This window comes from Hippocampus comes, unplaced genomic scaffold, assembly GCF_001891065.2.
Source record: "Hippocampus comes isolate QL1 unplaced genomic scaffold, H_comes_QL1_v1.1 scaffold99, whole genome shotgun sequence".
Lineage (NCBI taxonomy): Eukaryota > Metazoa > Chordata > Actinopteri > Syngnathiformes > Syngnathidae > Hippocampus > Hippocampus comes.
This window is the reverse complement of record NW_017805134.1, coordinates 1,204,627-1,230,688: the sequence shown is the minus strand read 5'-3', so window position 1 is coordinate 1,230,688 and position 26,062 is coordinate 1,204,627. Positions and strand designations below refer to the sequence as shown.

General features: G+C 50.0%; 6 protein-coding genes across 8 annotated transcripts; 3 read left to right on the top strand and 3 right to left on the bottom strand.

Moving 5' to 3' along the window:
* The first annotated feature begins 231 nt into the window (after window positions 1-231).
* On the top strand, window positions 232-2,643 carry LOC109513744 (zinc finger protein 628-like). The gene is made up of 3 exons (XM_019866374.1): window positions 232-792; window positions 1,414-1,749; window positions 1,827-2,643. The coding sequence occupies exons 1-3, from the start codon at window positions 570-572 to the stop codon at window positions 2,222-2,224; spliced, it is 957 nt and encodes a 318-aa protein (XP_019721933.1). The 5' UTR covers window positions 232-569; the 3' UTR covers window positions 2,225-2,643.
* On the bottom strand, window positions 2,547-7,667 carry casc3 (casc3 exon junction complex subunit). The gene is made up of 12 exons (XM_019866347.1): window positions 7,446-7,667; window positions 6,495-6,519; window positions 6,349-6,404; window positions 6,074-6,271; window positions 5,645-5,793; window positions 5,404-5,565; window positions 4,503-5,260; window positions 3,926-4,096; window positions 3,738-3,836; window positions 3,481-3,647; window positions 3,200-3,387; window positions 2,547-3,047 (listed from the first exon to the last, which is right to left on the bottom strand). The coding sequence occupies exons 1-11, from the start codon at window positions 7,635-7,637 to the stop codon at window positions 3,241-3,243; spliced, it is 2,124 nt and encodes a 707-aa protein (XP_019721906.1). The 5' UTR covers window positions 7,638-7,667; the 3' UTR covers window positions 2,547-3,047; window positions 3,200-3,240.
* A 178-nt stretch (window positions 7,668-7,845) lies between these two features.
* On the bottom strand, window positions 7,846-10,390 carry mettl23 (methyltransferase 23, arginine). 2 transcript variants are annotated; one of them, XM_019866392.1, is made up of 5 exons: window positions 10,157-10,246; window positions 9,548-9,672; window positions 9,239-9,476; window positions 9,031-9,115; window positions 7,846-8,945 (listed from the first exon to the last, which is right to left on the bottom strand). In XM_019866392.1, exons 2-5 carry the CDS (start codon window positions 9,629-9,631, stop codon window positions 8,777-8,779), a joined length of 576 nt encoding a protein of 191 aa, XP_019721951.1. In that variant the 5' UTR covers window positions 9,632-9,672; window positions 10,157-10,246; the 3' UTR covers window positions 7,846-8,776. The 2 variants fall into 2 exon arrangements, with proteins under 2 accessions (XP_019721951.1, XP_019721950.1); XM_019866391.1 differs by having other exon boundaries at window positions 8,210-8,945; window positions 9,548-9,652; window positions 10,157-10,390.
* Window positions 10,391-10,518: 128 nt separating this feature from the next.
* jmjd6 (jumonji domain containing 6, arginine demethylase and lysine hydroxylase) lies at window positions 10,519-12,912 on the top strand. The gene is made up of 6 exons (XM_019866370.1): window positions 10,519-10,899; window positions 11,172-11,560; window positions 11,636-11,922; window positions 12,075-12,210; window positions 12,405-12,540; window positions 12,624-12,912. The coding sequence occupies exons 1-6, from the start codon at window positions 10,771-10,773 to the stop codon at window positions 12,753-12,755; spliced, it is 1,209 nt and encodes a 402-aa protein (XP_019721929.1). The 5' UTR covers window positions 10,519-10,770; the 3' UTR covers window positions 12,756-12,912.
* A 94-nt stretch (window positions 12,913-13,006) lies between these two features.
* Window positions 13,007-17,696, top strand: LOC109513732 (pinin). 2 transcript variants are annotated; one of them, XM_019866353.1, is made up of 4 exons: window positions 13,007-13,628; window positions 14,823-16,014; window positions 16,376-16,487; window positions 17,416-17,696. In XM_019866353.1, the coding sequence occupies exons 1-4, from the start codon at window positions 13,488-13,490 to the stop codon at window positions 17,528-17,530; spliced, it is 1,560 nt and encodes a 519-aa protein (XP_019721912.1). In that variant the 5' UTR covers window positions 13,007-13,487; the 3' UTR covers window positions 17,531-17,696. The 2 variants fall into 2 exon arrangements, with proteins under 2 accessions (XP_019721912.1, XP_019721913.1); XM_019866354.1 differs by having other exon boundaries at window positions 17,066-17,505.
* A 945-nt stretch (window positions 17,697-18,641) lies between these two features.
* On the bottom strand, window positions 18,642-25,998 carry cdc27 (cell division cycle 27). The gene is made up of 20 exons (XM_019866343.1): window positions 25,808-25,998; window positions 24,669-24,744; window positions 24,434-24,581; window positions 24,220-24,345; window positions 24,052-24,149; window positions 23,800-23,945; window positions 23,291-23,511; window positions 23,106-23,205; window positions 22,910-23,019; window positions 22,735-22,834; window positions 22,105-22,285; window positions 21,869-22,041; window positions 21,221-21,373; window positions 21,056-21,136; window positions 20,658-20,785; window positions 20,454-20,571; window positions 19,665-19,793; window positions 19,271-19,345; window positions 19,017-19,146; window positions 18,642-18,929 (listed from the first exon to the last, which is right to left on the bottom strand). Exons 1-20 carry the CDS (start codon window positions 25,832-25,834, stop codon window positions 18,838-18,840), a joined length of 2,412 nt encoding a protein of 803 aa, XP_019721902.1. The 5' UTR covers window positions 25,835-25,998; the 3' UTR covers window positions 18,642-18,837.
* Between the last annotated feature and the right edge of the window lie 64 nt (window positions 25,999-26,062).

Below are 26,062 nucleotides of genomic sequence, written 5' to 3'. Positions count from 1 at the left end.
AATGTGGATGTGAATGGTCGTTTGTCTTTGTATGTGCCCTGCGACTGACTGGCGACCAGTTAAGGGTGTAGCCTCCCTTCTGCCTGAAGTCAGCTGGGATAGGCTCCAGCAAGCGGTGTTGAAAATGGGATGCATGGATGGACGAATCTGTTCCTATTGTGCCCACTTATTATTCAATGCGTTGAATATCAGCTAAATTGTCACTCGGTCGAATTTTTATAGCTAATAATTGACTTGGCCTATACACATGAAAATAATATTTTTGTGTTACTTTATGAATAGTATTTGCCATTTTCAACGCCGCTCAATGGAAAAAGGACTGAAACCACCTGCTTCTTTAGACGTCAGTTTTGCACATTTGTTTTCGTTTCGTTTTATTTTGCTTTTTTTAGTGCTTGTCTGACACGTCGCCCCCAAAATGAACATCACCCAAATACATTTGGTTTCGTTTGGTAAAATTCTGGCAGGAATTTTGCAAACGCGTTTGGAAGGGACGACTTCCGGTGTGTGTGTGTGTTTTTTTTCGGTCGTTTCCGGGCTGACGAACGCCCGAAATCAAGTCAACAAAGATGAGCAAAATCGGACAATCGAGCAAAGCTGAAGTGCTGAGCGGTTACCTGATGGAGCGGCTCACGCAGCTGCTGCGGGACATCGTGGATGTAGTGGAGGACGCGGTCAGCGAGTACCGGGAGGAGACGCTGCGGACGCGGCTGGAGAACGAGAGCCTTCGGCGGCAGCTTGGCGAATTCCTAAGGCCGCCTGACGAGCTTTGGGCCCGGCCCCAACCTCCCAGTAAGCCGGCCGAAGTAGCACCTCGCATTCTCGAAGCTCGCTCCCGATGGGGCCGCGTTCTTGTTTGCCAGAGATTTGGAGATTCACCGCGGCTCAAGTGCAACTTAAAACTCCTTTCTTTTCAAGTTTCACCCTGGAACTTTTATTCGGCGACCGTTTAATTAAAGTCCCATTGGTCCTTGGTTGTTTCCTTTTGAACAAGCAGACCACGTGTCCTTTTGGCTCCATTCATGTTGTTGTATTCGAACATGACGTCAAGTAACTTGTTCAATTTCGAGGAGATATAATTGCATTGGATTGGCAATTCGGTGCTGTTGTCAAATCCATCTTTTTCCCTTTTCATCGAAGGCACCTGGCTAACGTCAAGCCTTTTTTTAATCGCAGCACTTTGCAGCAGTAAACACACCTTTGCGACCTCTGGGCTTGATTAATTTGCTGTAGTGCAATTTATTGTGGAGTCAGTCAGCCAGTCCTCCTCCAAACATTTCCAGTTGGCCCCAAATGCTGCTGCTGGCCAGAGAGCTCACATAATTCCAATTTTAACCTCTTTAATATTCTTTTGCAGGGTGTCAGTTTTGAAGGTTTTGCTGAGTGGATTTTTTTTTTCTTGTGTGCGTTCAGGCTCCAACAAGCATCTCGTTGCTCGCGACCAAGAGCAAGTTTGCGCCCCCACCCACGTCCAAACACCCCCCGCGAGCACGTCCAAGCGGACAGGGGCGGAGCTCCCCCGTTCGGATGAGACCTTTCCCAAAACACATTTTGTTGTTCCCGCCCCGACGCTCAGAGAGGAGCCGCGGCCGCCTTCCCCTCTCGTCATCAAACATGAACAGGACGAGTTAAAAGTCACGCCTCGCAAAAATTGTGCAGAGGTACCCATGGCCAGTGTGCACGTTCACTTCTCCAAGGGCAATACCGATGCCAGCACGGTGAAGGAGCGACAACAAACAGAAAGAAACGGTAAAAACTGATCGAGCCATGATGAATGATAGCGAACGAAAGATTATTTTTTTTTAATTGTCATGATTTTTTTGAAGGCCAGGTTAGAGAGACGGCAGCGGCGGGCGCCATCGTGTACGAGTGCCCCCGCTGCGGTGAGGTCTTTGCTCAGGCGGCCCGGCTGCGCCTCCACCTGGAACAGAAGCGCAAGACCTACGCCTGCAATTGGTGCTGCAAATCCTTCGCGCAGTCGGCCGATCTGCGACGTCACATGCGCACGCACACGGGCGAGCGGCCGCACCGCTGCACCTTTTGCGCCAAGAGCTTCAGCCAGAGGGGAAACCTGCGGCGGCACGTGCGCATCCACACGGGCGAGCGGCCGTACAAGTGCGCCGTGTGTCGACGCACGTTCAGTGACGGAGACACGCTCAAGAAACACATGCGCACCTACGCGCACCAAAAAGCCCGCGACAGCCACGGCGGCGCCGGCACGTGACTGTGCCGCACGTCACAACCCGGATGGACACCAAGTGGCAAGTTTGTAACACAAGCCAACTTTCTCATCTATTCACTTGTTCAGCATTTCAAGCTGGCATTGAAATTATGCCACAGCAACATCATTCACGCCATGAGGTCAAAAGGTGCTTTTTATGGGGGGGAGGGGAGAGACACAGGTAGCCAAGCACTAAAAACAACTGGTAATCATTTTAAACATTTATTCCAGCCCATACAAACGTATTCAACAGGGTGGTGAATGTCAAGCTTGATAAGCTGCAAGATACTGATGATGACCTCCACTTGGAAATGAGAAGAAAGCAAAATGTGAAAAGTGTTTTTATTGGGGTGGGTGGGGGGTCATGGGTCACTGCTGCAAGACAAAATACAAACCTAGAAAAATACTCCAGAAAGGAAATGAAAAACATGAAAGCACAACTACAGTTGCAATAGTTCTAAATAAACATGGAGAAGTTCAATTCGTTTACTTGTCTGTGACCAACAAACAAAAAACAACAAATGGCTACATTTGCCATCTTGACTCACCTCCCCTCAGCACAAACTCAAGTGGACTGGGACCTTTCAAAACTATATTATCCACACTTGTTGTGAACAGGCTGAACAGGAGGAAGGCCGACGGGTGCGGGGCCATCTGGCGGACACGGTCACGTGACCTCACAGGAAGGGACGCCACCGCCGTCCAGACCCGCACGTACGCTTCAGGCCAACGTGCTGGAAGAGGGAAGCCGGCAGAGTGGCTGAGGGTCACATGACTGGCCGGTCCAGACGGATGCTGCGTGTCGGACTGGCGCTCCATGTCGGACCTGACAAAACAAAAGCACTTTAGTGCAATGATGTCAGGAGTTGAAATGTTTCCTCAATGGCGAATGCTGAAGGGCTTCCACATTGAATTGAAATAATCAAAATTTTTGGGGAGGACTTGCGCAAGAACAAAGTGCCGGTATGATCGGCTCACCTGCTTGGGCGTGCCCGGTTTGGAAGGGGATAGGCGCCGGCTCACTCGGAGGCAAAGGGCACTTCGGGAGGGGGGGGCTTGACGGTCACGGGTTGAGACGTGCGGCGGGGCGGCGAAGGTTTGGGCTGAGCCTGCTGCTGCACCGTGTCATAATAGGTCACGCCCCCGTACGTCACCTGCGCTTGACCCTAAAGGGCGGCAAGTAACGACACATCATCATCATCACTTTCCGATTGACCACCATGTCCCATTTTTGGACGCCGTGCCGTTTCTTGGTGTACCTGAGGGCTCGGGTACATGGCAGGGTAAGGGAAGGTCATGACCCCTTGCGGTGGGTAGAAAGGCGGCGGCAGAAGTTGCTGCGGTTGCCCTGGCGACAGAGGGACAGGGGGGCCTCCATAGAGGGTGGGGTTTGCGATGGGGCCTCCTGATTGGTGGGGATGGATACCTGAGGCGGCGATACACACAAAAAGCATAAAAAACAAAATTAGAGAGAGAGAGAAAAATGGGACATGCTTGAACGTGTTTGATGACCAACCTGGATGGGGGATGTGCATTTCTGGCTGGACCAGCATGCCTTGGGGCGGCATGGGTGCCGCTCCATCGCCGTGTGTGTAAATTGGTCCCTGGTACGTTACTGGCGAATGCAAACACAACCGATTCAATTTGTCAGCGAGTTAATGCCGGTCGGGAGGAGCAAGAAGAAAAAAAGAGAGCAATCCTAACTGGGCTCGTAGTAGTGTCCTTCCATGACGCCCATGTGCATGGGTGCCGCTTCGGCGACACCTCTCTGTCTCTGGGACGAGTAACGTTTGGCCCGGTTGGAGCCGCCCGACAGCTCGTCCAGCGCCGAGAACGCCGGTGGCCTGCCGGCGACGTGAAGGCCGCCACTCAGGCCTGTGGACGACGACAAACAAAAATGGTGGGATCGTTCCTTCCGCCATCCACTGAAAAGCCCCTTGCAGCCACGAGCGATGTGGCGCAAACGTGCGGTGGTCATCAAATGACCTGTTTGCTAGATGACTTGATGGGAGAGGCCTCGCTCAACAATGCGACGTAAGAAAAGTGTGTGTGTATCATTTTTGCTACCAACAGCCATTGTTAAATGTTACTGTTTGCATTTAGCGTTATGGATATTATATCAGCACTGAAACATTGATTTGGATTCCACTATCAATGTGCTCATTTCTCATTTCCCCCTGCCGCATCACAATCACGCCATTTTGATATCGTGGACGATGTGCAACAATGAATTGAAAACCTCCTCACCACTCGAACAGAATTTTCCTTTGTCGTGTCTCACCTCTAATCTCTGAGTGGACGTAGGGGGCGGGGTTCTGGTTCCATGACTGTCCGGGCACCAGACTCAGCCGAGCCACATCCTGGTCGAGCTCGGTCCCGCCTCGCCCCGCCGTGTTCTTCACTCCTGCCGCCGCCTCCTCCACCGACGTCTGTTTGCTGCCTAATTCGGCCGGCCGAGAGCGACTCCTGCGGGCCAGCGAGTACGACTTTCGCTCGACGGGCCGCTCGGCGGGAGGGGAGGCTTCCCGGGGGGCCGCCGACGCGTGGGGAGTTTGGGCTGAGGCGGAGCCCCCCTGCTGTTCTGGCGGCTGTCTCCGAGGCGACGCGCTCCGATACGGCGCGTGCTCAACGGGAAGCGCCCCACTACTCTGGAGGCGGTCCTCTTGGCTAACCGGGGGGTCCTCGGTCGCCCTCCCCACGCCGCTGTGAACTCCCCTGCCGGCCAACCCCCTTTCTGCCGGAGACTCAGGCGGACCTTTGGGACCCGCTCTTTCTCTGGCATGGAGCTGAGGAGTGTGCGATTCTCTCCCTCCGTGGTGGGGCTGCTGTGACGAAAAGTGGGGGGGTCGGCTGCGGGAAGGGTTGCTGCGCTGGCCGGGCGCAAGTGGGACTGAGGCGGGAGATGAGTGATGAGGAGGAGCGCCTCGGCCGGGACCCCCGCTGCTGCCTCCTCTTCCTCCCCGATTGCTCTGCCAGGAGCGCAGGGCTCGGTCTCCCCCGTCCCGCCATCGCTGCTCTCGGTTGGGGGACACCGACGACCTGCGCACACAAACAAACTTGACGCCACGCAAGCTGGGACCCCAAAAGTAAAGCTCCCATTATTGATTTTAACCTCATCCAAAACGCAAATAACATGGACATGCGTCGCGCAAACGAGAGGAAGATGAGCGGCGCTCGCTCACCGAGGTCGGCGATGCGCGAAGGGGCGCTCGCCGTTGCGGATGTCGTAGCCGTAGCTGGCGATGAGCTCCTCGCGACTCTTGGGCGCTTGCTCCTCCTCGCGGAACTTGTCGTGCTCCCAGCGCCCTTCGTCCTTCCACAGCTTCCTGTTCCTGCCTTTGGGCCTGGATGGGACACAAGAGGACCGGGGGGGGGGTGAGATGCCGTTGGCGAATGCAGACAACCGAGCAGAGACGGTGTTACCTCTCTTCCTCTTGGGTGTGGCCTCTGACGTCGTGCTCAAAGAAGAGACCCTTGCGGGGGATGTAAGCCGGGTTCTTGCGGTCCTCGTCGTCATCCAGCTGCTGGCCCGACTGCCCTCCAGCTTTGGTCTCGGGGTCCACAGTCGACTCCTGCGGGTCACCCGAAGTGAGCGAGTCGAGCTGTGCCGTTCGAGCCGAGCGAGCTTACGAAATGGAGGCCCTCCACGACGCGTGCGTGCATTAGCAAGTGAGATCAATACGAAGCGTTCGTATTGGTCAGTGTAGGTCGTTTATGTACATTAAGGTGAATGTTACTTGTACGAATGAACAATTATGACCTCCAGCTTATAGACGAGACAGACATACTGTTACATCCACACAAGCTGTCAAACAAAAACTTGACAAGTGGAGCGAGCATGATGTCACTAACCTGACCGTCGCCGCTCTGTCGCTCTCCTGCCAACTTCCCTTTTTCATCTGACTCCTTGTCCTCTTTACTCTTCTCTTCCGCGCCTTCCTCATCCTCTTCCAGAGCCAATTCTGCCGGAGCGACGGGTTCAGATGGGCCGGCCGCCGCCGGAGCTTCTTCGTCGCTGTATCCATCTGCGTCTTCCTCTTCTTCTGCTCCCTACACCAAGACCAAGTTAACGTTTCCCAAGACAGGCTTGGGCTTGCGCCGACGTCAGAGACGGACGGTGCTTTTACCTCGGAGTGGGAGGCAATTTCTTCCGGATCTGCGCTGTCGTAGTCCGAGAGGACGGCTGGTGTGTGCAAACACACCCAGGAGACGTGTTAAGTGTGACAAAAGTGCAAAAACGCAAAGCACAAATGAATGATCAATGAGATCTTACCTTCTCCTACTCCATCTTCACTCTCCTGAAAAAGAGAAAACAAGCAAACTTTCACTCCCAAAAATGTTTAAAGCTCCCATACCACAATGTACTTTTTTTTCCCCAAATAATCTTTGATGTCCTTTTATTAGGTTTGCAAAATAATTTGGGTTGCGAAAGCCCAGGAGGCCCCTTTTCATGCTATTCAAGTTGGTCAAAAACACCTGGCCTTTAAAACGGCCGGCTTTCGCTGGAATATTCAGTACGTAAACAAGCTTTGCTCTGATTGGATCGTTGTTTCCCTCAAACTGGATACAGAAAACTGCTTTCCTCTGATTGACAGTTGGTGATATCTCAGTGTCTTTGGCAGCCTTGTCTGGAATTCACCAAGCAATGAGCAATATTGAGCCACACAGACGCCCTAAACGACGAACCTGTATCAGCTTTTGAGACTGCACATAAATCACATTGCACGTGATCACAACGAATAACACATACAAGACAGAGAAATAATAAAGGAAGAAATGCGGTGGTACAAGTGACATCTTATTTTGATTTAACACAAGATAATTGGTCTACGTGCATAAAGGACTGCACAAATCAAGTTTACTTCTGAGAGGCTTTAACATCCTACAAACTTGTGGCCCAAGCAGACTGATTACGTTGAGGCATGTGCGGAAGCTCAAAAAGTCGACTTCTGGGCTTCTCGGTTTGAAAAGCAGCATTTATACGGAGTGACGTCACGCACAAGGACCCCAAGCCAAGTCTCCAAAAAGTAAGATCGATGTTGCACCCTTCGAGCTTTCTTTCATATGACACGTTTGACGTCATCGCGTAAACTCGCGTCCCACAACGGTTTCCCGGACAACAAGCACGGAACTTGAAAGAAGCCTTTTCTTTGGCCACGACATTTGTCGCAGGCAAGCCGCCTGGCGGGCGCGCTAACGTTAGCATGAAGCTAACAGCACTCACACACTCGGACTGCACTTCCTCCTTGGCCTCGGCGCGCTCCGAAGCGACCTCGGCCGGTTCGGGCTCTCTCCCTCCGCGGCTCTTGCTCGTCTGGGAGCCCGAATCCCGACTCTCTGAGCCCGAAGCGGACTCGTCCTCTTCGTCGTCACTGTCCTGGGACGCGCGCGTCCTCCTTCGCCGCCGGTCCGCCATCTTACTTCCACAGGAATGATGCTGGAAACGCACAGATGCATTGTGGGGCGGGGGAAACTGCGTCTTCTTCTTTGTCATACTGTCGCGTGTTGCTCAATAGCGCCCCCAGCTGTCTCCGTTGACAATTAATTGATCTTTGTCTGGTTTTCCTCACGGTTTCGCTTTCGGTACCCAAACGGCTTCAACACACGAAGATGAGAAAGCGAGCAACTTTTTTTATTCTTTTAATGCACACAATGCAATTGATAAAACTCTCCATGCGAGAGAAACTATTGTGTTTGTGCAGCAAGTCCGTGGGAAGACAAGTCGACAAAAAAGGAAACAATAGAAAAGCACCGCAATTTAGCCATTTACATTCCGTGTTCTCAATGTATTACAATTCCCAACCTAGATAACGGAAGCATGGAACTGCCTTTAAAAGGCAAACTCGTTCGACCGGATTTGAATGCGTTCGAATGAGTTTGACGGTCAAAAAATGTTAACTTCACACTGGCAATTCCACGCTTCTTTAAGGCTGCAATTAAATTGCTGGAAAATTGAGGATATTTTAATTGTATGACACAAATCAATTGTGATTTCAAAATCAACCTTTATGTCATCTTTTTCATCATTCAAAGGGGGGGGGGAGCAAGAAACAAATGCACTCAGCAGTGTACATATAGAATGATTATAATAATACAATATTATTCTCACTGACATTGTGCACCATATTAAGTTAAATGTTGCCCACTTAGCAGCCATTGCAGCCTGGTCATCATAGAAGGGGGATTCTCCCATCTTCACCCCCGTCAAGGTTTCTCATCTCCCCCCTCCCCAGATGTTTTTGGGGGGGAAATTTTTCCTTGCCCTCCTGGAGGCTAAAAGATCAACGGATGTCATTATTTGTCAACTGTGGACATGTGAAACCCTTAGAGATTTTCCCCATGAATGAGGGTTATAGAAACAAAATCGACTTGACATGAACTTGTCGGAAAGGGACGTTTTGCATTTGATGGACACCTTTGCTTTGTCGTCCTCTCCAACATATCCAACAAAGCTCCATAGATGAAAACCAAACGGTGCACCCGCTTGGCTTTTGTTTCCTTCCATTTGCTGTCATTGTTACTTTCTGCTAAGGGGAAAAACATGGACGTGGCCTTTCATGTGTCCTTGTCCGTCTTGAGCGTCACAATCATCATCTGAATACTGTGGTTGCCGGGTAAATTGGATCCAGCCAATTCAGATGTATTGGCGTCAAATGTCTCCAGATCAACGTCCACACAGGCCAGCTTCCACCTGTGCAGCAGCGCCTCAATGCTCCAATCGGCACTGAAAGACGTAGAAACACATTTTTGCTAACGCAAATGCTTTTGTGCTTTGTACAGTTGCCGTTACAGTGTGCATGTTCACTCACCTTCGTTCTTGGTATGTCACCCAAAATTGAGCGCTGGGGTTCTTTCGCAGAAGAAAAACCACGGTGACCAGGACGTCTTCAAAGTCTGCAATCAGATGGGGATACAAGTGGAAGGTGGGAAAGAGCAAATACAACTTTTCGACTTCCTGCGGAAGACAAGTTGTTCATGTGTCATGCAGGTTGTTTCGGGTCAAGTGGATGTGGTTACCCCGAGGCTCGTAAAAAACGTCGGACGCCAAGATGAGGTGGAGTGGTGGAAGCTGGAGCAGGTCGGGGGAGACTTCCCCCCAGGTGAGAGGCACTGTTAACACGTCATGCAGACCATTGGCCTCACAGCTGCGTCTGCAGTTTTCCAAGCACGCCGGCGCGTCGGCATTATCAGACAGGATGACCTTGGCGCCACAGCGGGATGCCAGCACGCCTGGAAGACTCACACCTGCACCCAGCTGTGGAAGCAAAGACGTCACCGTCAGCATTATCATCTTTGTCAATCATCATTCGTGTTCGGCAGCTTCACCTCCAGCACGGTCTTGTCCTTCACGTCAGCTCTTCTGCTCCAGATGTACTGAGCCAACACCACTGCACTGGGCCACACGTACATGCCATATTGCGCGTCCAACACCTGGCCGCACAGTCAATAACCTTTAACAAGTCACACTCAGTTATTTCTTCATCGCTGAGTGTTTATTTACCAAAAGTCTTGGCCCACCAATAATACATCAATCCTGTTGATAGGCTGTGCATCACACGTTAAACAAATATGATACCCCATAAGGCACTTAACACAAAGCGGTATAAGTCATGAAACCATTTTGGCCGTGATACACAACGACGATAAAGCGACGACAAAGTCGCATCGGGAGAAAAGCTAAACTCAACTTTTTGGATTTTAGTTTTCTGGTTTGCCTCGGCGCGTTCAATGACCACGAACAAAACGGGGCGTTACAAAGTTATACGGAAAAACCACCACGCATGGACACAACATAACAAGCAACAGCTAGTTAGGGAGGCCCCCGACAGCGATAAGTTGCCGTTGCACTGTTTTGTCATCGATACTGGCCAATGTTAGGCGTCCGTCATCGCTTGCGTGCCCTTTGCGGAGCCCGTCGGATTTCACGTGTTTTACCTCAGGAATGGACACACTCAGCGACTCATGCGAGTCGTTCTTGGTTTCCTCAAAGGTGAATGTTCTAAGAGTCACTGTGGGACTTTTGGGTCCCGTATCGTTCATCTCCTTTTAGAATACGTCGGGGTAATTTGGGGCAAATTACTGTCGCGATGTCTTCCGGTCATTACAATTGCGAGCGCATCTTTTCCGGCACGGTGCTTTAACAACCAATCAAATCATCTTATGTGATTGTTTGGACGGCCCGTCCAACAGTAGAACCAATGGGAAGACCCTACTTTGTATGAGCACTGGCCAATGAGCAACGAGTAAGTGCTTCGGGGGCGTGTCCCACATTGACAACCAGTTGCGATAGCATTGTGTCCCTCTGCCGCTAACTCGACGAGGTATTGCCCCCTCGCCATTCAGGCGAATTATATGTGATCATCTTCAGTGTCATAAGAGCTGACATGGAGCTACGTTGGACATGTTGCCACGTCTTATCAAGGGATTAGCTCGCTGGCTAATTTTCGGTCCTGCTCAGAACACAGAAGCGAACGAGCGCACAAAGCGCTAGCTCCTCGTTAGCTTGATTAAGTAGCGTCGCTGGCCGAATCGAAGGAAGGAAGGAAGGAATGAACCACAAGAGCAAGAAGAGGATTAAAGAGGCCAAACGGAGCGCCAGGCCTGAGTTGAAGGATTCGTTAGACTGGATCAAGCACGCTTATCATGACAATTTCAACGTGTCGCACAGCTCCGTCAAGGTAACCGGCAAATAGCACGCGAGGCTAAGCTAAAGGGAGCTAGCCGCGGCTAACTCGTCACGACGACGGTCTTTCCAGAATCTTCTCGACGTGATCACACAGCCCAGCCAACATTTGGCCGATCCTAACTTTACTAGTTGTTACAATGATATCCTTTGCTGAATAGCAGTCAAGACGGCAGACTATGGCAAACGTCAACGTCAGGAGCACTGTAGGCTAGTCCAAATGTGCAAAGGTTCAAAGTGTGCTTTTGTCCACGTTTGTCGCCACAGGACAATGTGGAACGAGTAGACGCGCTGCGTCTGAGCCCCGACAAGTTCATCGAGCGCTTCGAGAGGCCCTACAAGCCCGTGGTTCTGCTCCGCTGTCAGGAGTCTTGGGCAGCGCAGCAAAAATGGACCGTGGAGCGGCTCAAGCGCAAGTATCGCAACCAAAAGTTCAAATGCGGCGAGGACAACGACGGCTACTCGGTCAAGATGAAGATGAAGTACTATGTGGACTACCTGGAGAGCACACGTGACGACAGCCCGCTTTACATCTTCGACAGTAGCTACGGCGAGCACGCCAAACGACGAAAACTGCTCCAAGACTACCAGGTGCCCGTCTTCTTCACCGATGACCTCTTCCAATTCGCTGGAGAGAAGCGACGTCCGCCCTATAGGTGAGTGGCCCTTTGCAAGGACCTTCTTACCATGGTGATCCGACGTGACACTGTTTTTTATGTTTTTGTCCTCAGGTGGTTTGTGATGGGCCCTGCTCGTTCTGGCACTGGCATCCACATTGACCCGTTGGGCACCAGTGCTTGGAACGCGCTGGTCCAAGGACATAAGAGGTGGTGCCTGTTCCCCACCAACACACCCCGAGATCTCATCAAGGTGAACCGCGAAGATGGAGGCAACCAGCAGGACGAGGCCATCACCTGGTTTAACGTGGTCTACCCCCGCACGCAGCAGCCCGGCTGGCCTCCTGAGTTCCGACCGCTCGAGATCCTGCAGAGACCTGGAGAGACCGTCTTTGTGCCAGGTCAGTGGGAAGATGATTTGCACCATAATTTGACTTAGAAATACCCGTGAGCCTCTTTTGATCACTGTTTGACCCGATTGCCGACTATAAATTGAACTTGGCGAGGCTGAGGCAACCAACATGCGCATTGATGTTGCGGTTGTTACTAACAGGCGGCTGGTGGCACGTGGTGCTCAATCTGGACACGACCATTGCTGTCACGCAGAACTTTGCGAGCATCACAAATTTCCCCATCGTGTGGCACAAAACCGTACGAGGGCGGCCCAAACTATCCAGGAAGTGGTACCGGTAAGAAGCGTGCCGTTTCCATGATGACAATGACCATGACAGTGCTGCCATGACTTGCCAACGCCCCATCCCTTAAGTGTTTCCAGCTGCGAGCTGTCACTTGTGTTTTAAGCTTCTTGTTGTGAGCCCAAATCTGGCTGATCTTGTTCACGAGGCACATGTTGAGTGTTTTTTCTTACGTGTGTACCGGCCAGGATCCTGAAGCAGGAGCGACCCGACCTGGCGGCGCTGGCTGACCGAGTTGACCTGCAGGAGTCGACGGGCATCGCGTCTGACAGCTCCAGCGACTCGTCCTCATCCTCATCCAGCTCATCTGACTCAGACTCAGAGGTATATTGTGCCAGGTCGCTCCCCCGATTGTTTCTTTCTTTTAAAGCTGACGCCTTTTGGCAAATTTTTTTTTGTCCCTGAAGGCCGAGTCATGTTTGGAAGGGGATGCCGCATCCCACCACAGGAAGAAGAGACGCACGTGCGGCATGGCGGCCAACGGAGATGTCCGCGCTCACGATGACTGCCTGAGTAAAGCGAGGAGCTCGTCACGCTAATGACACTGCACGCAATGCCACTTTTTTTTTTTTTTTTTAAATTCTATAACGGTCACGACGTTCCTGCGGTGGAGATGTTTTAACTTGGTTCAGGAAGCACATGTGCCTTGTCAAACATCATTTGTGTTGATCAATAAAATGTTTAGTAAGATTTAAATGGCATTGAGTGATGTCACCACCGGGCTGCGGTTCGTTCAGCGGACTACAAACTCGAGCTCGATTTTTTTATTTTTTATTTTTTTTGGGCCACACTCGCCTGGATTATACTATGTTGAGCCCCCTTATACTTCTACGTGTTTGGCAGTCCCTGGTGATCATATTGGCCAATTCTTTGTTTCTTACCTTTTTCTTTATTTTGGGGGTGGGAGTGAATTTCTTAAATTTCTTAAACTTTTCAAACACTAGCCACCTACATGTACCACTCCCACATTTGGATTATCCAATTAACTGCTTCTCTTCATCATTCAAAACAAAGTAGTTGTCATATTCAATAATTTCCTGCTTTCAACGGACTCTTCAGGGGAAAGATGTGCGTCGGCGCATTATTTGAGCGTTGCCAAACTCGGAGAAACAAAAGTTCGTACGCGGCTTTATTTTGAAACATGACCGGACGTGCGCGTGCCAGGAGGCGTTTTCGGACAGACGCTTGACGTAGGGATTACAAAAGAGCGCGCGTGTCGCCGGCGCGAGTGTGCGCGCACTGCCGCGCAGGTCTGTTACTTTACGTCGGTCATGGAGCTGGAAGTGGAACCGAGCGTCGTCGTGTTCACTGCGCTCGCCTTGCTGGTGGCCGCCGCTGTGCTTCTTCGCCGCCGGCGCAAAGCCGCCTCTGACGACGGGCCTACGTCCGGATGCTTAGCGGCTCAGCTTCAGGTTGGCAGTCCTCCCCCATTAAACTTGAGCACACTGATTTGTTGTCTTTATAACGTGCAAATAAATCACCGCAAGTCAGACGTGTAAAAGCGCAACGGACGAATACGAATCTGCTCTCTCCTAATCGTTTCTTGTCCCGTTTTGATGCGCTCGATGTTAATCGCCTTTACAAGATGAGACTTATTCAAATAAACCTAGCGCGGAGCTTTGCAACCACTCGATCTAGCGTTTGCTTGTGACGGCACTTAATGTGGTTTTTTTGGAACGCTAAAACAAGTTCCAAGTTTGGAGTGAAAATTCCTCCCGAAGCGGTACACTTAGTGGGGCAGGTCGGGGATGTATGGACGGGTCTTCTTGGTAACCCGATCGCGCGCTGAAGGTGTTTGGTAACATGGGCTTACCTTTCAATTTGCGTCTTTGTCGTCGCTTCATCGTCAAAGAATTCACGTAGGTGGGCTACGCTGTGCCGTCGTGGAGGGGGATGGTGTTCCGAAAGAAGCACCGTGTGTGGAAGACGTGAGTCAGGGCGCGAGCGCATCTGGCGGTGGCAGCTTGTCAAGTGCGACGTGACCTGCAGATGACAGGTTTGGCGTCACCTAAATTCAGAAAACATGAAAAAAATAAGATTATACTTAGTGCAACTGGATGTTGCACTCTTGCTTATATACACCCCTACATACTGTATCTTTGAGCATGTATACATTTAAGGGGGTCCCAATTTCAAGACGGTATGTGCGTGGAGATCTGGAGTGTCAACTTGTTTGCATGACGGTTGTGGTTGTCTGAAGGGGCCAGTGACAACGGCGGAAGAACACACGTTTATAATGGCTACTGGTGTAACGCTTTGAATTTCACAGTTCAATCAACTCTTTTGTGTGACATTTCAAGTGAAAAGTCAGCAGCTAAAATATTTTACTCCTGGCTAAGTGCAACACTTGATCTTCTTTTCAGCAAAGAATTAAGGGTGTGCGGACAAGTGCCAGAGTTTCAACACTGTTAATACTTGTTACGCAATCGAAGAGATAGAGGACACTTAAATGACGCTGCGGGTTCGAACAACACTACTTTTTTTCACAGCAAACTGCTTGCTCAATACGTGTGGTGTGTTTTCAATGAACTTTGGACTCGTGTGACAATGTCTTTTTGGCTCAAAATCAATGACTAAGAATCATCGTTTATCTTTGGTCTTTGTAGGCTGTCCCAGAACCAAAAGCGGTTTCAGCAGAAGAGCCACAACCTGTCCAAGAGTCCCAGTCTTGTGCAGGAACAGTCTCTCAAACAGATGACCACCTTCCTGAACCTGTTTCTGAATCAGTGTCTGTTCCAGAAGCAATCTCAAAACCAGACCCACTTTTAGAACCAACGAGACTGAAAGTTTCCGAGCTTTTTCCAGACCCTGTGAACAAATTCTGCGCTGTTAAAGAAGGAGATTCTGAAAGCGAGCCAGTTTTAGCCTCACATTTAGTTCCACAAACTGTCCCTCAGCCAGAAGCCGTCGCCAGACCCGAACCAGTTCCTGTGCAAGAAACTAACCCTCAGCTAGAACCTGTACTTGAACCACTTACAACACCTGAAACTGTCTCTTGGCTAAAGCCCGTTTGTGAATCACTTTTAGCCCAAGAACCTGTTCCAGAAACAGTTACGCAGCCAGAACCTGTACTTGAAATACTTTTAGCACCAGAACCAGTTCCAGTAACTGTGACCCAGCCAGAACCTGTACTTGAACCACTTTCAATACCAGAATCTATCCCTGAGCTAAAACCTGTTTGTGAATCACTTTTAGCCCCCAAACCAATTCCAGAACCTGTATGTGAAACATTTTTAGCGCCAGAACCAGTTCCAGAAACTGTGACTCAGCCAGAACCCGTACTTTCAACACCAGAAACTGTCTCTCAGCTAAAACCTCTTTGTGAATCACTTTTAGCATCAGAACTAGTTCCAGAAACTGTTACTCAGTCAGAACCTGTACGTGAAACACTTTTGGCACCAGAACCAGTTCCCGGAACTGTTACTCAGCTAGAATCTGCCGCAGCCACATGTAGTGTTCAGGAACAAGTCTCAGAATCCACAGTAAAACCTGTTCTGGAACAAATTTTAGAAGCAGAACCATGCTCTCAAGCAGAACCAGAAGTAGCAGTGCTAGTTTCTGATGCAGTATCAGTGGCACAGGTCGTTCCAGAAGAAGAGCCGTCCTCAAAACCAGTCTCAGAATTGCAACCGGTTATCCAGTCAGAATCAGCACAGAATGAGGTCTTGCAGGTTGTGGCTGAGCAGGTTTTGGTTCACCTCGATCAATCTGGGTTAACACCGTTCCCAAGATCCGACCAGGAGAACCCACCGACTTCCGAACCTGTTGCGGAGCAAGCAGTGGACGTGGACTTTAATGGTAAGAATGCTCACATTCAGGAGGTCACGCAGGATCATATCATTCTGAGCAACATTTTTCCAGAGGATTTGTGTGATTGTGATGTTGAGGGGAAAAAAAAACAAACTCCGCACATGGACCGTCGTTGTGACTTACACTCAAGGCAGGAATCAAGCATTTGAGAGTCTCCAGGAAGTTGGCGTGTTTGTGAAGAGCAAATGAATGCAGCTTATGAGAATGTGTGTCTCTTCTGTAGTTCCCAGAAAACCATTGCGCTCATCCTGTCAGGCAAAAAGACTTAATCGGCTGTAATTCAATTAAGGGATTCATCTGCTCGCGTGGCGCTGTCACGACTGGAGAAAACATTCCGCTTGTGTCGCAGGTGAGGCGGCGGCGGCAGCGGTGGAGGAGGACAAAGTGACATTCACGCCCGGAAAGAAAGCCAACAAATTTGAAACGTCGATGACCAAGGAAGAAATGGAGGAGGAGCAAAGGTCAGCAAGTAGGAACAATACGATCCAAGCAATCCCAAATGTGTCTGCCATCATGTTGCGTTCGTTTGCTGTACAAGCAACGTCAAGTGAATATTGAACATCATTTGACTTGAGCCCATCAGTCATCAACAACTTTGTTTAGGATTTTTTTTATCTCAGTTGAGGTGCATTAGGCCAGAATATGTTCTTCCCTCCCAAAAAAAAAAAAAAAAAACGCAGAACTTTGATCAGGTCAGTTTCAAGGTTAATTTTTCTTGAATGTGCTCAAGTTAGTCAGCCAGTCCGATGGATGAATTTTTGTCATATTTAAGAAAAAAAAAACACATTTGGTGTAGCGCTTGCCCTCACTAGAATCACTTAAGGGTAAATTGAGGTTAATCCCATCTTGCATGACAGACAAAAAAACGATCACATGGCACAGACAATTATTATTGTTCCCACCAACGTTGTGTCACTGAGAACCCAACCGATGCTGCCTGCACAATTTGGGCAAGTCAGCCATGACAGCAAGACAGAATACAATTTTCAAGATCCATTTCTGTGGCTAGAAAAAAAAAAATCTTTTTTTTCTCTTTCAGCTAATCTGTGACTACGAGAAAACCAAATGGAAGATGATCCGACAAAACAGTGACGATTTTTGAAATGCTGAAAGTGGACTCAATGGGGGGAGGTGGGGGGGGGTGTTGCGTCATGGAAACAAGTAGAAGATCCAAGTTTTCATGTGAAGCTTAAATAAAATAGTTTGGGATGACCCATTTTAGCATTCTCTTCAAAGAGATGTTTTGGACGTGATTTGACATGTACCGTAATTACTCACTGGTTAACCAAACGTGTCCATCTGTCTGCCATCCGTCCGCCATTCGTCCATCGTCCGTCCGCCATTCGTCCATCGTCCGTCCGCCATTCGTCCATCATGCCGTTCCACCAGGGTACAACAGGAGCAGTTGGCAGCCATCTTCTTGCTCCTGAGGGAGAACGCGGAGGCTCTGGGTGAGGTGACGGAGGGTGACATGGAAGAGCAGCTCAAGCTCTACTCTCTGTGACCAACCCACGCCGTAATTGTCACTGTCTGGCAGTCGGAAGTCACGTGACGTCATCCATCCACTCGCTTTGCCCGCTGCCCGGCAACTTTTGGGCCGGCGCTTTTGTTTGCTAAGAAATAGCATAGAAAGGAGAAGTTGTTTCATTTGTACTAAAGTCATTGGAAAAAATAACACTTGTGCTGTTCTTTTACGCCACGGAAAAGGTGATTTGGAGGTCATCCGAGCCCTTTCTATCTTCAAGGTATTCAAAGAGTGTGTGTAAAAATTGTGTCAACCACCAGAACCGGCATACACAATTGCACCTTAACACTAACATCGGTCGCTAACTGAATCCAAGTTTGCCCAGCTAGCTAGAACCAGTTGTGATTTCCCTCCTACAGCTGGGCAAGGAGAAACATGGCCACCAATTTGCGATCAATTGCTTTATTGAACAAATGGTGACTAAATAAACCCCTAAGCCGTTTCCCATAAGAGCCGCATGGTCTCAACTCACCGTTTCCAGCCAGCCAACTCCACACCGACGAAGCCTTTTAAAGCGGTTCAGTTGCAGATACACGTGTTGAATGTGAGGATGGCGACCCAATGTGGACAAAAGCTGAACTTCACATCCGTGTTTTGCCTCGGAGTAGATTTGAACAATTCAAGATTAAGACCGCTATTTTTGCTGGCTTGTCGATTATGGGAAGAGTTCTGAAATGTAACCCCCATTGATCAACATGGACTTTTGTACAGTATATAACACGACACATTACAAAGATAGGGAAAACTTGTTTCCTATTTCTGTGTTTTGAGATTTTCAGCACGAGGAGTTGTGGTGGCGAAATATCAACATCACAACATGGATGGATGTTTGGTCCCCCGGCCCCTTGCGACCATGACGAAGTGTCCTTGAGCAAGATACTCAACGGCCAGTTGTTCCTGATGCTGCGTCAGCAGTAGGTGAATGGTAGTCAGTGTGAAGCGCTTAGAATCAATCGTTCATGCATTCCCTAATCCCAACCAAGGGAAGGACATCATAATATCAAAATTGTTCTTTCGCATGAAGGAACTAAGTGATGCTTCCAAACGCAACAAAAGCTGAAGAAACTGTCAAAAAGGAAGTGGCGCGCTGTTACGTTTGGATGGTATATTTATTGACTCGATCCCATAACTATGATAAAAAGAACATTTAAAAAAAAAAAAAAATCCCACCTCTGGTATCAGAGATTGTGCTGAACGACAACAGGAGGGGGCGGAATTCAACAGCAGCACAGTCTGTTTCAACCAATCGCAACACAACAGGGTATTCACGTGAGAACGCGGTAGGGTTAAAGAACGTCACTTTCGGCCGTGTGAAGCAGCGAGTCATCCGCGTCCGTCATGACGCTGCTATCCTGACTGTCGTCCACCTCCACCGCGGCTGAAACACAATCGTGATGATGTCATCACAATCGCCATCTTGATGATGAGGATGATGATGATGATGATGTGGCTCGTGCGGGCGTACCTTCGTCTTCGGGCAAGTATCTTTTATCGATGGCTTCTTTGATCTGGTTGTTTGCTCCTTTGGGGTCCAGATCCATCGCCCAGCTGAAGTTCATGAGCGCCAGGTGAGTCTGACCCAGTTTCTTGTACACCTGACACGCACACACGTGACCACAATGACCGCACGTCTCACGTGGTCTACCGTGAACAAAACTACGAAAAGCTTCTCCGATTGGATGACAACATGCACAAGAACAAAACGTGTTTTAACCATACCTTGCCGATGAGAAAATAAACCAGCGACTCTTTGGGGACGATCTGCTTCAACTCCTCCAGCTCTTGAAGTGCTGCCTGCATGTATAGGTGATGCTCTTAGATTGTGGATCAAAATGATTTCGGTTCATCTGGCTAAAACTCCGTAATGGCACCGTTGGACGAGCCTGTACATTCAAGGCCGTCTCTTCATCTACAGTTTAGTGAACCTCAAAACCAACAACAAATGACCACCCCCTACCCAAAATTTGGACCCCGTTATTTTCACTTTACCCCCCCCCACCAAAAAAAAAAAAAAAATTCCGTCTTGAAATGCTATCTATGGCACCAACTATGATGGGCTAACACTTGAACATCACGCCGTCGCTGCTAGCTCGTACTTTGCGAACTGCGTCACCTTGTACTTGTCGTTGGCAAAGAGGATGGATGCTCGGTGAAACTTGCAGAGAGGATTCTTCGGGTCGATCCCAATCGCTTTGTTCAACGTCTCCAAAGCCGCGTCCGATTTCTTCAACGCGTGCTGCACCTGCAAAAGTTTCCACATGATTTTGGACACGGCGGCGTCTCCTCCTTGATATAGTTCAGGGGTGTCCAACTTATTTTTGTCACGGGCCAGATTTTGGTTACAGTTTCCCTTGGAGGGCCATTATGAGCGAAACAGTCAAACTTATTTTTGTCACGGGCCAGATTTTAGTTCCCTTGGAGGGCCATTATGAGCGTAACCATATAAAGAAGTCAAGAATAATGGTTTATTCGTCTATTGTTTAAGTTACTGTATTGAGGGGTTTGGTAACAAGAAAATGCTTACAGTGACACCATATAAAGAAGTCAAGAATAATGGTTTATTCATCTATTGTTCAAGTTACTGTATTGAGGGGTTTGGTAACAAGAACATGCTTACAGTGTCACTCTTATTTATTACAAATGAGAATTTGAAATTTTAGTCGAGATTTTAGCAAGCATCATGAAAGTTGCTATCTTTGATTTGCTTTCGTGGGCCACATAAAACGATGTGGTGGGCCAGATCTGGCCCCCGGGCCTTGAGTTTGACACCAGTGATATAGTTGTTAATGACAGACGCATGCTTGGGGCTTCTTTCGACATTTGAGAAGGACTTAAGCGCTGCACTGAGAGGAGATGAAAAAAAAGAAGAAAAAAAAAAAGGCGAGGAGGCAGCCAGACGTACCACTCCGACGTGGCAGAGGAGCACGGAGCTCTGAGGGTTGATGCTGAGAGCTTTCCTGAAGTGGATTTCCGCCAAGTTGAACTTCTCCTGCTTGAAGTAGATCATCCCCAGACCGTACCTGCGGCGGCACGAGGTGTTTTGCCGGGTTGGCTTTTGGCCGCGGCGGCGCAGCGCAAACGTACGCCGCAGCGCGCTTTGACGTACCACGCGTTGTAGTGTCTGTTGCTGACTCGGATGGCGTTGCGGAAGCAAGCGAGCGCTCGCTCCAGCTCCTCAGTCATGACGAACTCGTGACCCAGCAGTGTGTAGGCGTACGCGAAGCTGGGGTCCACCTGCATGGGACGCGCGCCAAAAGGTGTTACTAAAGTAAAAAAAAACATGTCTGTCAAAGTCACTGTTTTGATTAATAAGGTTGTTTAAACAAAAGCACATTTTTTCTTCCGGATTTTGAGTAAAGCGACTTAACTTCCCAAAACATACCCATGTTTTACTGCTGATTCATCGAGAACAGATTTTTTTTTTTTGTGGTGAAAGAAAAGTCTATTCTTTCATTCGGCCAACAACCCCATCAAGCAACCGTAACCACGGCGACGAGGGCTCACCTGGATGGCCCTCTGAAAGAATTTAATGGCAATGTCATGCTCCCTCTGCAGGCTGAAACAGTTTCCTGCGACACACCAGGCCTGCAAAGGACACGAGAGAGCGCATGAGGACATGAGCGGCGGCGCCGAAACTCCCTTTGAAATGGATGATGAGACGAGCGTGACCTCGGGGCAGTTCTTGTCCATGTCCGTCAGGTCTTTGGACAAAGCGGACAGGGCGACGTCTTTCTGCAGGTGCCACAAGGTGGTGGAGTAGATCTCCATGCCCTCCACCCGGTACGATTCCATCCTGCGCACCTCGCTGAACAGACGCTCCGCCTATCCAGACATCAATTGAAAAAAACCAAAACACAGATTTGTCCTTTTGTTCCACCGCGTTCACTTGTATCAACTCCCGCAGAAAGAATAGAAATGAATATTTCATCGATACAGGATGCGGCGATCAAAGCGCTTCCCAAAGGCTCGAAATAAGCGGAACGGCATCGCCGTTTGTGAGTCAAAAATTCCATTTTGCACCTCGGGGCACGCAAGGGCAAGAGAGCAAACAGACGTCTGTCTACCACGGCAAGCAACGTGTCGTGACTGACAAATTCTGCCTTCGAATTGTGATCGCAAATGTATGACTCACTAGCGGGAAGTTTAATTCCCATGCTGCCTTCCACCACGAAAGCGGATGGACGCGTCAATAAATGGCTGCTTTTACAAGGTATAAACGGGCGCAGCCAAAGACTAACTTTCCCCGCCATGTGCTACTGGTCTCCGTTTCAAATACTGACTAAGCTAGTTGTGCTACCCACTTCGGGCGCTTCTTACCTGCGTGTACTCGGCCAGCTCGAAGTAGGCCCGGCCGATGTGCGTCAGGACCCAGCCCGTGTTGTAGTGCTGCGGCGGGAGCGAGGTGAGGATGGCGATGGCTTCCCGACAGTTGTACGAGCACAGCGCCTGGTAGCCGCGCCCGAGCTCCCGAAGCAACGCCAACACGCCGTCTGGACACGTGGCAGGTTAACGGACTCGCTGATGGCGGCGGCGAATTTCCAAGCGGATGTTACCTGCGGCGGCTCTCTGGTGCTGCGGCACCTTGGCGTCGGCCAGAGTCAGACCCGGATCGAGGCGGAGGATGTCCAGGCTCTCGTTCAGGTTGCTGCTGTTTGACGTCTTGGTGGATTTACATTTGGTTTTTCTGTTGGGAATCTTGGTGGGGAACTTCATCTTTAACTTCTTGCTGTTCTCCTGCGTGAGCAAAGTCACATTCGACGTCAGCTGCTGGACCTCGCATACATTCGCATTCAACAATACCTGAACATGATATTGTTTTAAGCTGCGTGTATTGCGCAAAAAGGATAAAAAAACGTTGCACTTGTCCCTTTGAGTTGTCATCTGTTGCTCTACTTAAATATGAACATCACAGCTCAGAAATTCGCCCCACCCCCCCAAAAAGGGCCCGAAAACGGCAAACCCCCTTTCTGTTTTGGCGCAATGCATCATGGGATAGACATGCATTGCTGCTCAGTACTTTTCAAGACGCAATGTGGGATACAGTGAGGAACCCCTCACGCTCACGACACACAACGGGGCAGCCCATCAGGATTGCCACTTCAAACAGAGTCCGAGTCGCCGGGCCGAGGGAGGGTGTGACCCAGCGGCAAGGCTGGCTCAAGGTATCCCAAACTGTGCGCTACCTTGGCAGTGGAGCTGGCACTAGTGAAGAGTCGGGAGCTTCTACGGGGCTGAACGTTGGGAGGAGCCGACATGCTGGGACTGAGCACCTGAGGGGAACCACTGTGACGAGAGAAAAAAAAAAAAAAGCGTTACACCTGGCAGCAGACGGCACAGGGGCGACAGAATGGCGGCTACCTGGTGTGAGGAGCCGATGTCTGCGAAGGGTTAAAGGGAATGGGGAGGACATCGCGACTATTCCCGCTCTGACTAAACACCGACTTGGATTGACTGATCCTGGATACCGTCTGACAGACCACAAGGAAGGGAGATCAATTCATCATATTTCGGAAGCGGAGACATCCAGTGGACAGCATCAATTCAAGGTTGCTACCTTCTTGCTGGAAGCTGTGGTTTGAGTTTCCATGCTGGACGAATAGTTCTGCAGATATGCCGGGTCGCCGGGGCTGGGCTCCAGCGGCAAGATGCCAAAGCTAGCCGAAAGAAACACACACCGCATGAGGGGACGGCGAAAGAACACGCATGCATGTACACGCCCGCGCGCACACTGGCACTCACCTCGGCGTGAGCGGGCTGAGCGAATTGGGTCCTCCCAGTAAACTCCGCCCACTCTTGGGCTTGTTCTGTTTGGCCAACAAGGAGCCGGCTGACGCGAGGGAGACGGGATTTCCCAACAGGGAGCCGGTCTCCGGCGAGATGAGGGACGAGTCGATGTAGGAAAGCGACAAATCAGAGGTCTGCTTTCCATTCGAAGATTCTAAATTCAAACGATTTAACTCCTAAAAAAAAAAAAAAAAAGCAGACGAAAGAACAACTTGCGTTTGAAACAAAGAGAAAAACAAAGGGAATTTTGATTATTGTGTATTAGTTTTGTGCACATAAAATGTTTCAGTTACGTCTTAAAAAAAAAAAAAACACTCCTTAATATGGATGGGCGAGTATTGATACAAGGTATCGGTATCGGGCCAATACTATTCTTATTTCAGTACTCGTGACAGTGACTGATACCAATGTTCGGACATTGTACACGATCTTATGTCACGATGTGAAGGAAAATGGAGAAGTACCAGTGTGTGCTGCGGCGTCTCCATGAAGGCGGAGTCCAGGCGATGCGAGGGGTTCTGTGCTGGGCTTACAGAAGGGGGCGGCGGGGCTACTGAGCAATGCTGCAAAGAGGACAATCTGAAGACTTGATCTGCATCCGCTTTGTCTCCTGAAACAGTCCAAACCCGAAGCGGGGGACAGGCACAATGAGACAGGAGTGGAACGACAACCGTGCAAGGAGACCCCTGCCGTTGTGTGGGGTGGGAAGGCGTTACCTAGGAGACAAAGGTTCTGGAAAGGAGACCACAGGAACGGGTTGAGTGACAAACTTCTCTGGAAGCATTCGGCACCTTTAGCGGCACGATCTGTCTTGCTGCTCGGGACCACAGACAGACGAGGTGAGACAGGTGGCCAAGGAGGCGCTAGGTCACACGTCACCTCACCAGTAAATGTGTCCCAGCAGCGACAGCGTGAAGGACGCCGAATCACCGAACTCCGTCACCAGATCATCTTGACTCTTCTGTTTATTGAGCACACCGCCGATCAGTACCTGCTCACCTTCCGCCAACCTGACGCACAATAAAGTCGCCGTCACACCAGACGCCCTCTGGCACTTTGACTCGACGCCCTTTGGTTTACTCGCTTTGCGTGACTTACTTGCTGAGCTCCACGCAGCACTTGGCCAACAGGAAGCGCACCTGCGGCGTGGACGAACTGTGAGCCTTCAGTAGCCGGTAAGCCTTGTAAGGCTTCCCAGACCGATAGTAACATGTCGCCAAAAGGTACAGCGCCTCCTCCGACCTCACTGACGCATACACATGACATGGGCTCAGTGTCTCTCACACTCACACAACTGAACTTGTCACAAACACATGCCACACGTCCAGGTTACCTTCAGCGTAGAGTCTCTCCGCAAGGAAAACGGCATCCAGGTAGGCATAGTGGTTGAGTGCTTGCCACACTGCAGCCTGGACGCACAGCACACACGTTTACTTTCCACTAGTTTATATTCATTCGAGCAGAATCAAACAAGCACGTGACAGTGTGATGTCATCACGTGTGATGATAACACCACGGTTGTCCACACAACATTGCAAAGATGATAAGTTGCCACTTATCTAAACCAACAAGTCTCCGTCAACAACGTCTACGGGAGGCAGCAAATTCTCGGATCATGTCGAGGGTCAAGAGCGTGAAAATGGGCTAATGTTCACCATCCATGTCGTCATGATTGTTTCCCGAGCGGTCTCACGCACTTGGTGAACTACCGCGGTGATGGTGACAGTAGATGAAGTAAACGTGAAACTCTGAAAATTGTAATGAAGCGCTCCCTCTTTTTTTGGACACGGAAGATAAGCAGCTGCTGGCTCCAATGCTAACGAGGACCGTGATGCTCGCCGGTATTGAGGCCACACTAAAATTCTTACGCTCGCTCTCCCAAATCGCCCATCATGCGACAAACTCAACAACTGTCATCAACACTTGCAAATGATCTGAGTATGCGAGGGTTCTCAAATGCTATTCGACGGGTTAGCTGCGACAACAGTTAGCAGAGCAACCGCGTTAGCACCTCTCCTCGGTGTCAAATCAAACATTTGAGAGCAGAAAATCCACGAACCGATCTTTCATTTTTGCTGTCCTCGTTCTGGGGTCATCTGTTCGCTTGCAACGTGAACGTAAACTCGACTGACTTCTCCTTCATTTCTCCCTTTCCACGGGCTCCCTGGTCAACGCGGTTCTATCAGCCGTGAAACATTTGGAAATCTCGCACGGCTAACATTGGCAATCGATCTTCGTGACACTTGCTCCAGATGGAAAGACGCAAAAGACCAATTGAAAGCTAAGCAAGCGGCCACTCGCAGTCGTTGTGGCGACGGGAGGCCTGTGGCCGTGCGGCCCGAGAACGCGCACCCTCGGGCGGACTGAAGCGACAGCTGAGGCCGCCGGGACGCGGAAGACCAGCGGCAGGCCTAGGGCGAGCGTCCCCCGTCCAGTCGGAACAGGGAAACCAAAAGTGGTATTTGTTCTTACCTGGACGGGCTCCTGCAGCACCGTCATTCCGTCGCAGTCTTTCTAGCCGTTTCTTTCTTCTTCACCTCAGGCTGCGGCGAGATTTGAACATTCCGACCGTTAGCGGCCGAACTCAGCCGAAGAATGCCGAGCAGACCGGAAGTGAGAGGGAAAGCAAAAGGAAGTCATTGGCGCCCTCTATGGGCCACAGAGGAACGACCGTCGACTGTCTGGACCAGCGAGCGAAAACATGGAATATCGACACAATTTAGACTA